Below are 11,020 nucleotides of genomic sequence, written 5' to 3'. Positions count from 1 at the left end.
CTGCTTTCAGAAGTGGGGGGGGGGCAAATTACATGATTTGCCCCCCCCCCCACTTTTGAGAAAAATGGGGAGGGGGGGGCAGGTGCACCGCTTGACCCCCGGTAGATACGCCTATGATAACAGTGAAGTTGCTTATTGAAATCATTCACTCGGGTACACTGGGTCAGCTTTTATTCTGTTCAGTGTTCCTAACTCTCTCTCCCTCTTGAGGATGACGACAAATGACTATATATGTTGAGATTATGTGCTATTGCATGACAAGTATGAGGCGATTGCTTTCCCACCCCCATGGAGTGTTCTACTCATCCACAGACATGATAGACGATCAGGCAGACGGTTAAAGAAAGCGGGAGGGATATTTATCGGATTACAAAATTTCCCGTTTTACGTTTATTGGCACGAAATTACCGTTTGTACATCACACGAAGCAAGAAACAAATACATGTCTTCAAGTAAAGAGTAAAAATAAAATTCAAGGTGCTGCGATAGCAAATGCACAGCATGAGAGTGCTACCAGTATAAAAATTGCTGAATAATACAGCGAACGCTGACGCCTTTACTAACATCGGCACCATGTGTCAGTAAGAACGGGGACGAAATTTACGCTAGACATTGTCATGCATAAATTAGCTGGGCTCTATCAGTAAACTACATGGACTACGCAAATTATGGTCTTTCGGAGTCTTTAAATGAGCATTTGTAAATAGCGCTCATGGTAATCAATTCCCGTCTATTCCACCACTGAAGCCAACGTAATAAAGTGTCATTGTCAGTAGATGATGCAGTTTTAAAATAAAGTAAAAGGAAATGAGTCAACACCCTTCTCGGACGTTTGCGACATCGGTCAACCTGAGGTAGGAACAGATATGCGCCTGCAGATCCTCGTCGAGCTTGTCGAACGTGGTCGTTCCCGTGGAGTCGGCGTTGCAGACTACCTTGGCCTTGACGACGCCCGTCAGAATGAAGTAGTTGGAGGCTAGCACCCGGCGCGCGTCAGCCACCATCTCCATGGCAGCCTCCGCATCGTTCGACATATCGTCCAGCGACATGCTCGGCCTCATCAACAGTGCGGTGACCACCGACGAGCTGCGCTTCACTTTGTCAAAGGCAAGGGCGTCCCTTCTTTCCATCGAGCCGGACACAAAGCGGACCGCTTTGTTGACGCGCATCTGCGCTTTCCGAGAAAGGCCACAGTCAGGACAATCCCGATAATGTAAGATTTAATGTTATGCGAGATGCGCGGCAGTAATAATCAAGATGGCCCGCATGCGTGACAAGTTTGAAACGATTGCTAAAAACACGTGTCTCACCGCTAACGCCATAAACCGCCGTTTTCTGGTCCTGTCGCACATTTAGCGGCTCTGTGCTTTTTGTTTCAATGCTACATTTCCCCCTTTTTTGAGCTCCTAAAGCTATATCTGTACATTAACATTTTGTTCAGCAGTAATTTTAGTACTTTAAGAGGCACTTCAATAAGTGGACGTGCTACAGTGCTACACTCTGAAACGTCTTTCTGCACTTTTTAGCGTCCACGACACCATAGCTTAAACGAATAAACTGACGACTAAGACAACGTAGCTATTGCGTTCTCTTGCTTGCATCCATCACGCAAGACCCGCCGATTGCGATGACAATGGAGACCTAGCGCCTGCCAGACTACTGAGGAAGCGGATGGAATGAAATCGTTATATTAACTCCTGCTCAGGAGCCTTTTCATGTGCCTTTCTTCAAATGGAGCCATTTCTTTTCATTTATTTTTACACATGCAGGAGCGGCAAGAAAGCTATCCCAGATAGCGCGACAAAGCCAAATCGCCTCTGTTTATTTCTGGAGCAGGAGCAGACGCTCTTCAGATAGCTTGCTTAAGACAAGTGAGAGTAATACATAACACATGTTTTTGATTACAGCTATCGCGCGGCTGCCATTTTTCTCCTAACTTATCGCGCAGAGGTGGATTGGCCCAGAACTCCGATCCATGTATTTATGCTACTGTGAACTACCATAGTATGTAATAAGAGGTACTCCCGAGTAAGCAGCGGGGATTTGGACGTCGCTACTGTCGTCAAGCCGGGCTTATCAATGTGAAGTTCGGGCCTAATAGAATGTCGTCATGAAGCAGAGTGAACAGTCCTTGTACTACCAAGGTGGCGCTGGTTACTCACACTATTCGTGAGCCCTTCCGTCGTGGCAGGGGAATAAGAGCGTCAGCGCTTGACTGACATCATTCGCTGTTTGTTTGGCTTCATCACAGAATTGTGATGCTATACACATATTGTTGGACAGCCGGAACACTGCCCAGGTCGTTTGAGACCTTGGTCAACACTCCATGAAATCCTTGTGAATACGGATGACTAAGCGAACGAGGAGGGCGAATGAGGGCGAGGAGGGCGTTTTTTGCAAGCAAACTTTGTTAGTGAAGGCGACTGAAGGTATTCCGTTGCAATATTTAATTATGGCATCGCATATCTGCATTTCATTTCAAGCACACGCTACAGATGCTTTGTGGGTGCCCTCCCGCACCCCTTCCTTCTAAATGCCTGCTTAATGTTAACGAATGCAAGCGCATGCGCATTCGCTTTCATGTCTAGTTTATTTTCAATACTGTGCTGATCTTAGCGATCAATGGGAGCGCGCAAAAACAACATCGCTATGCTGTTATAGATTACATCAAGCTGGAATGCATAAAAACAACACTTCATGAAATATGCAACACAGCTTCCTTGGAAATGAAATTATGGGGTTTCACGTGCGAAAACCCGTTTCTGATGAGGCACGCCGTAGTGGAGGACTCCAAAAATTTTGACCACACGGGGTTCTTTAACGTGCACCTAAATCTAAGTACCTGGGTGTTTTCGCATTTCGCCCCCATTGAATTCCTTGGAAATGCGTCAAAAGCGACAAATATACATGAAGCAGAGTGTACGAATAAATATCTTACATGTGGTTACAACGGAACAATGAAGCAAACAGCTCCAACAGCAATTTATCGAAAAAATAATTGATTAAGCGTCTACAAATACGTTAGAATTAATTTCATTGTATTCTTGAACTTTGAACTTTATTTGTATCTATACAACGTACAGATAGCAGGGGCACAGACAAAAAGCCATAAAATCGGCTTGACTAGGTCTGTGTCCCTTATTGGTTTCTTTGGCATCACGTAGCAATGCGTGCACAAGTACAAGATGAACAATAAAAAATTTAAACAATATGTGGATAAATGGGACTATTTATACAAAGTTACTTCGCACTGCGGCGAAAAAATTGACATGAATGCAGATATAGTATTGTCATACAAGTTACGAAAAACACGAACAGGAAAAAAACAAAATGCAGACATTATGAATCCCTTTTCATTTACGGGTAACATTCACAGAAATACAAAACTAAATAGGTCACTGTGCAATTACAGCTTAGAACACGTATACATCAGAACAAAACACAAAGAAAAACACTAAGCATTCACGTGAATGCCAATATGAGTGGCAAGTTTGGCCACCCAATTGAAATGATAATAAGTAGGGTGATTAATGAAAAGAGTTAAGTAGAGATGGTAGTTCATGGCGCAGCATTTGATTCCCGTAGTTAGTTCTTGAGTGCGGAATATGCCAAGTTTCTCTGTGACGTGTACTGAAACTGCTTGTATTTAGTGTTAGCCTTGACAAGTGCACAAGAAAATGAGTGCTACCTTTTCTTTCCGTGAAAAAGCGTTTCAGCAAAATTGTATTGTAGACCGATTTTATCGGCGCTATATCTAATTGACAAAAAAGAGGATCAGTATGCGCATCGAATGAAGAGTTTGAAATTGCACGGATGGCTTTCTTTTGCAATAAATATAGAATGTTGATGTTACTGCTAGTCGTGTTGCCCCATACGAGGTGACAATAGTTAACATGAGATAAGAAAAGAGAATTATAAAGTAGGAGCTTCACTCTTAATGGTAAAAGGAAGCGTAATCTTAGTATTCCAACAACACGTGCAAGTTTGTTAGCAATAATGTTGACATGGTCATTCCACAGCATATTCTCTTGGAATATGACACCTAAGCTTTTAACTGATGGTACTATGTCTATGAAAGATGTGCCTATTTTTAGATGTCCGTCAATACTGTGCCTTTTGTTTTTTGGCTGGAAAAGCGCGCCTTTTGTTTTGGTAGTATTAATAGTTAATGAGTTGAATAAGCTCCACTTGTTTATTTGGGCTAGTGTATCATTAGCAACACATAGTAATTCTTTCACGTCCTTAGAAGTTATGAACAAACTAGTGTCGTCGGCATAGATAACAAATTGGGCGTTGGTATTGATATTAGTTATGTCATTTATATACAGGTTAAACAATAGTGGTCCTAGTATGCTTCCTTGAGGAACTCCAGCGAATATAGGCAAATTTTTTTAACAGTTGTTACCTACGACAACGGTCTGATACCTGTACTGCAAATAACTTCTAATTAAGTTCAGAAAAGTTCCCCTAAAGCCATAAATGTCAAGTTTTGTTAGTAGAGTGTCGTGATTAAGGGTGTCAAAAGCCTTCGAAAAATCAATAAAGACACCGAGAGTAAGTAAATTGTCTTCAAAGCCTCGTAAAATTATCTCTTTTTGCATCAGTAAAGCTATTTCTGTTGAACAACCTTTTCTAAACCCATACTGGTAATCCGTAATTACATTGTGCTTTTTACAAAAAGGGGTTACTCTGGTATTAATCAATTTCTCAAGACATTTAGAAAAAATAGGCAGGATCGATATCGGCCTATAATTTGAGAGGTCGTTTCTGTCGCCAGATTTGAAAAGTGCTGTTACCTTCGCTATTTGCATGCGCCGAGGAAATATGCCATTCGCCAATGAAAGATTGTACACGTGCTCTAAGACAGGACAGATTAGGTCTAGAACATGCTTAGCTGGGCGAATCTGCAAATCATCAATATCGCAACTTTTGCTATTTCGAAGGCTGAGAAACGTGCTGTAGATTTCATGAGTGTTAGTGGGGCTTAGGAATGCACTTTCGACGACTTTTGGTTTTACGTATTCTGTGCAACGAGGATCGTAGGAACTATTCACCAGCGATACAAAGTGATTGTTAAAAGCGTCAGCCAATGCCGTGCCTGATGTCGGCTGATTATTTCTAACTCTTCTGCATTCTCTGGCTGATTGTTTACACGAAGTAAACTGTTTAGTTTTTTCCAGGTGATATCGGTTCGCATTATCGTTTCTTGATTAAATAATTTCTCGAAATATTGCGCTTTTGCTGCCCTTAGAGTACCATTAACTTTATTCCGGAATTTTTTGAACTCTGCTAAATCTGTTGCATCCCTTGTGCCTAGGAATTGCTTGAAAAGAGCATCTTTTTGTTTGATCAACTTCAACGTACTGTCAGTAATCCAAGGTTTCCTTGGTTTTCTGGCTTTTTTTGTTTTGCTTTTAAACGACTTTCTGTAAGCGCTCTGAAAAAATGATAAAAACAACTCGTACGCTTTGTCACAGTCTTCAATCATTTGCACCTGAAAGGCGTGCTTAGCTCAAGAGCGTCGACAAGTGACATAGAAGGCTGACAGCGCACGTAGGTTGCCACTGCAATGGCACTGTGCCAACGAACTGCAAATATAGCCTGTGGTCTATATTAGGCGTGTCGTGATGCCTTTGAACACCAACAAAAAACAAAGGGCGAGACAGAGGCGCTCTATGCCGCTATGCCGAGTGGCTTTCGCATTTGCTTCTGATTTTTTTCCCGCTCTTCTACGTTTTGTGGCATCGTTCCACCACACTGGCGGGTCGTTCGTGTTGAGCCCCTATTTCAGAAAGGTAACTCTGCATTACTGTCAAACCATCGCACCTATATCACTGACAGCAACGTCATGCGAGCTTCTAGAGCATATGATCTCAAATCTTATGGTCAAATTCTTACTCAACGCGGCATTCCGTCCTCGTCCCTACACGGCTTTCGCAAGAGGCCGCTACTCAGCTTCTCTCCACTGTTCACGTTCTTGCCTACATTCTTGTTACAGCCGGCCGAGCTTACGTTATATTCCTAGATTTCAGCAAAGCCTTCAACAGGGCCTCTCACTTTGGTTGGATAGCAAAACTAAGCAACTACGGCTTTCCAGCTAAGCTAGTAAATTAGATATATGTATATTCGAGCATGCGCAGCCAATTCGTCGATGTTGAGGGTCATAACTCTGAATACCTGCCCGTAAACTCCGAAGTATCGCAAGAAAGCGCGCTCGGACTGATACTTTTTCTAGTATACATTATAGGCATGGCAGCATGCATTGACGATAGTGTCAATAATGAATTATTCGTGGATGACTTTACTGACTCACTTTACAAAGTGATTAACCATGCTAATGACCAATTATTTCTGAATAAAAATCCTACTGCGCTTCCTGACTGGTGCGAAATCAGGGAAAGAAACCTTAAGGAAGAAAAACCCGGTTTTATGCGCATCACGAACAAAAAAAAGCTACCTCTAGCATATCAATACACTATTAAGCAATGTGCCGCCACTGAAAGATGCTTTTAATTATTTCAGTGCGACAATCAATAATTGCTTGAGCTGGTCGCAACACACTCACGTTGGTGCGTCTGCTCGGCATAAACTGCCTGCTAAAGGAAAAGCAGAACACTCATCTCCATTTCTGAGACTTTTGGCGTTCAACATAATGGTAAGGTCGCGATTAGAATGCTTGCATCGTGTGGAACTGTTTCACAAACACACACACACACACAAACAAAACGTTAACAAACTGGAATACACACAGGCTTGCCGTCCGCTTTATAATGAATTGTTACGGACGTTATGAATTTCCATCTTATTTCATTAACTAAAATAAAATTGCTGCCCAGGAATTCCGAAGACCGGTAACATGCGCAAATTACTTTTGCGCCTTTGGAAACATGAGTACCGACTCGATAATTCATCCTATCTGCAGCTCCTATCAGCCATACCTACCATGAATTTACACCCCTAAAAGGAAACTATTTTCGCGCGCACAAATTGCTTAAATTTCCTTTTTTTTCCAAGAACAAACGATGAATGGAACTCCCTCCCAATCGGTGTATGCCTGTCCAACAATGCACCATATGCCATCGAAAAAACTGAATTTGCAGTAAACGTGCATGTCTATGCGCGGTTTAACGCGTTTTAGCCCGCGCGTAAGACGGAGGCGTCTATCCTCACAGCATTAAGCCTTATAACATTGGATTACTTGTATTGCAAATATTTCCTCACTGATTTTGTCCATAACAGATTATCAATGATTTATTTGCAGCTTACATAAACCCTTGCATTGTTATTATTTTTATTGAGAAAACTTTTTAAAATATTTTTTTTTCCTTAGCCTTCAAATGTTTGTATTTCGTATCGACACTGTATAAACATTCATACATTCAAGCGTTCATCCATTATTCTGCAAAAAAAAAAAAAAAGAAAGAAAGAACACGAGTAAATCGAGACAAGTGCTTACGCTGTTACGCCTGAGAGCTTCCATGATGGTAAAACTCGTCGCTCTGTTCTTCTGATCACCGGCGGTTACCTTGACAACCAATAGGAAATGGTTGTGCGGGACTGCCTTTTCCAGTTCCTTGCAGATGTCAAAACGCTGCCACCAGGGGTTGTAGCCGATGCTAGGGATGCTCTTAGGTAGGTCCACAACGAGAACGCTCATCGTTCGATTCCTTTCCACCATGTGCCCGAGCGTCCGGACTGCCTTACTCTCAAACATCACGTCAGAGAGAACCAGAATATGAACGCTGCGATTCATTGCGAGGGCACCAAGCAAGGCGACGACGTAGACTTGTGGGAAACAGAAACTAAGGTGCAATTTCCTGCATACACAAACGACCAACAGCTGTTAGAAAAACTCTAAATGGACGGGAATTTAAAAGTCTTTGTAACACAAGATATATATTAGCAGCGCAAGAAAAGAAGAGATAATTAAACACGATCAATGGTACGAAGTAAGCGAAAGAACTAATAATGTTCGTTGACGCCTCGAAATAGCGTGTGGTGACAGCTAGGCTGGTGTGGAGGGCTGGTGTTTGGACTTAGCCACCTCGGGTAGTTGAAAATGCATCCACTGCACGGTACTATCGTTGCCACGCTGCTGCCACTACAGCCACACGCACATGAGAACATTGTAATCTACTAAAACACAAGGTCGTACGTTTGTGATGTCATAGAGTTGGGATGTGCAACATCTCTTGTCATCTTTTTGGTATTTGTCCTCAGCATTTTAACATGGGCTATTCATTTTACTTCTTTCTGAAAACATGTGTAGGTCATTACGCCTAAAGGGTTATAATATGGCCGAGCAACAATTCCTACTTGGTTTCCACTGCGCTTCAGGCACTTCGCGCATCGACTGCGGCTTAAGATTCGCTTTTAGAGACCTTGTAATTTCCTACATCATGGCAGCAGTGTACAGTATAATAGAGAGCTTTAGAAGTGAGGACCCAAGCGGCTTGGGGACCCAAGAAAATTGCGGGCTTCAAGTGTGCATGCGCAGAACCCAAGCCAGGCTTGGCTTCTTGCGTTCGCTTTGACCCAAGACCTAATAATCGGAAACTAGCGATGGTCTCCAAGCGTGTTGAGTTACCCTCGCGGGCGACGAGAAATCGCGAGATAGCCTTGAGAGCCGCACCAACCACAGCCATCCGAAACGGCTATCTAGGCATTGGCTTGGCTTAAGGCAGCATACCTAATTCATCGTACTAACACAGTGATTGCGTTTAATACACTAATAATAATGTGGCTCAAAAATGGATTTGCTCGTTTTCACTTGTGAGAATTGCTGTTCTTTGCTTTCTGCTTTCAAGAACATATTTAATTTTTTTTGGTGTGGCATCCCGAGCGCCCGAACCAACGTCGTCTGCGTTTGACCCAATCCTCAAACTCGGCTGCTGCTCCTCTAAGCCGAAGAGCTGCCTACCCAGCTACTTTAACTCTGGCACGTTCTCACACTGAGAAAGTAAATCTAGACAAAGAAAACACCACATTGCTGATTTGGGGCGCAGATTCAAGGACCTAGCTGTGATGCAGCATACAGCGCCTAATGAAATTGCCTTGAACAAAAGCCCTCTCCCTCGAGGCTTAAACAGAGACGACAAGCCTCAGAGTGCAAGAAGCAATTCACTGGATTGTCTTTTCTGCGAAACTGCTTTGCTTTCTTTCGTCAGAGGTGTATGTTAGAGCACTGCGTGGGTGTGGGTTTACCTTAAAGCCCGCGCCCTACTCGGCTTGAGCTGGGTAAGAAATTGTTCACTCGGGCCCGGACCAGGCTTGGTTTGGGTTCAGGCTTCGTTCAAACACGTAATATGTCCAGGCATGCCCTTGAAGCAAGCCTTATGAAAATTTTAGTTCAATGGCCCCATCGGTTTCTGTGGAAGCTGGGGCAGGCACTCCATGCCGCGGTAGCTGTGCACATCAAGGATTAGTATACATAAAGGCGCTCTCTGATCACTAGGAAAGCAATGACAGTGGTCATCCATGCCCACTATACGTCCCGCTTGTTTTGTCTTCGCAACATTGGAAAACTCTGGTCAAAGTTCTTTCCAGGTAAGTAAGACTAGAGGTGATTAAAACTAGAGGTATTCTTAGGGGTCATCGCGCTCGGGGCTGAGAGACAATCAGTTGGTGTTGGCGCCGCAAACTTGAGAGAGGCCCCTCCTGGCAATGAGGTGAAACGCATTAGCCAAGTGAGGCTGGAAGGGAGGGACGAATTTCACGAGTTTCAAGACGCCATAGAATCGGAATGAAATGACAAGTTGCAAATATTTTGCACTGCAATGGCGTTGAAAACATAAGTGCTGGAATGCTGGATAACTGACTGCCAAAAATTGTTCATAGACAACCTTCAGTTGCTCGAAGTATCCGTTTAGCAGCCACAAGCAAAATCAAATACATAGGTTTTAGTACAGCTAGTCGCATTTTTTTCTTAAGCAGAAGTCTTGACTAAAGGCAGAGTCACTAAGTACGTTTTGTTGCCACCCAGAACTACGTAGATTTTCTGTAGCGTCATTCATGTGCCGTTCTGATTTGTCTTGCATGCGACTGTTTTCTCGCAGAAACAAAAGTGAAGAAAAAGAGGAGTTCTTGGAGTAATGAATGAAAGTGCAAGCAAATAAATACTGGAAAATTCTGGTTTCCACTCTTTTCTTCATTGTGTTTTCAAACGAGTTGAATGGCCTGCCGTAGCTTATGCAATATTTAGTACAGCTAGAATTAGAAGTTTCCATACGGGTTCTAGGATAAATACTTTCAATCAACGCAAATGTTACAAGATATTGCAACATTTGTGATAGGGTTGTTGAAAAGAAAACAGAACGCAAAAATTGATGAAAGCGCACTTTTCTTTGAAATGATATTTCCACATGTTAACTAGCTCAGCTCTCACCTTCACTCGTCTGTTTTTCTAGTATTACGTGGGTTTCCTGGGAATTAAAGTGAACAACCGAGCACGTTTCGCAACTTCACGTAAAAAAATGAACTACGTCACCTACGCGCTACCTGCAGCGTGCTTACCACCTCAATGCGTTGGAAAAATATTAGACGAAGTCGAAGCTTACTCATAACGAAACATGGATGCCTATATCGCGACTTACTACTCGGCCCTAATAAATGAGGTCGAATAGAGCAATAATACTGGCATGTTGTGCGTGACAATATGATTGCACATGAGCGGTTCCCCCCTTGCGTGTCACCAATTTCTACTTGACGGAGTTGAAAGGTGCTCTAGTGGCAAAACATAGTAGCGCGAAAGAACGAGGACGAGGCGAGTACAAAGGACTGGCGCTTAGTCAGCGCCAGAGTGATATGGTATTTCTGAACGCCAATCAATTAGCGTATTAATATGACGTTGCCGCCAAGATCTGTGGCTAAAGGTACATCATTGTACGTTGCAATGGTTAGTTGAAATCAAATGGTGAGATGAAGTGGCTGACATGGTGCGCAGAGGCATTCACCTTGGTCTACGACATTTATTAGCGCAAAACTACTTGGAAATTTTATTACGGGCGTTCTATCAAACTGA

General features: G+C 43.0%; 1 protein-coding gene across 1 annotated transcript; it reads right to left on the bottom strand.

The window, feature by feature from the left end:
• Window positions 1-332: 332 nt before the first annotated feature.
• On the bottom strand, window positions 333-9,087 carry LOC129383986 (uncharacterized). The gene is made up of 2 exons (XM_055069022.2): window positions 7,457-9,087; window positions 333-1,169 (listed from the first exon to the last, which is right to left on the bottom strand). The coding sequence occupies exons 1-2, from the start codon at window positions 7,751-7,753 to the stop codon at window positions 813-815; spliced, it is 654 nt and encodes a 217-aa protein (XP_054924997.1). The 5' UTR covers window positions 7,754-9,087; the 3' UTR covers window positions 333-812.
• Between the last annotated feature and the right edge of the window lie 1,933 nt (window positions 9,088-11,020).

The sequence above is a fragment of the Dermacentor andersoni genome, chromosome 9 (assembly GCF_023375885.2).
Source record: "Dermacentor andersoni chromosome 9, qqDerAnde1_hic_scaffold, whole genome shotgun sequence".
NCBI lineage: Eukaryota > Metazoa > Arthropoda > Arachnida > Ixodida > Ixodidae > Dermacentor > Dermacentor andersoni.
The sequence above is the reverse complement of the archived record's forward strand: the minus strand, read 5'-3'. Positions and strand labels throughout refer to the sequence as shown.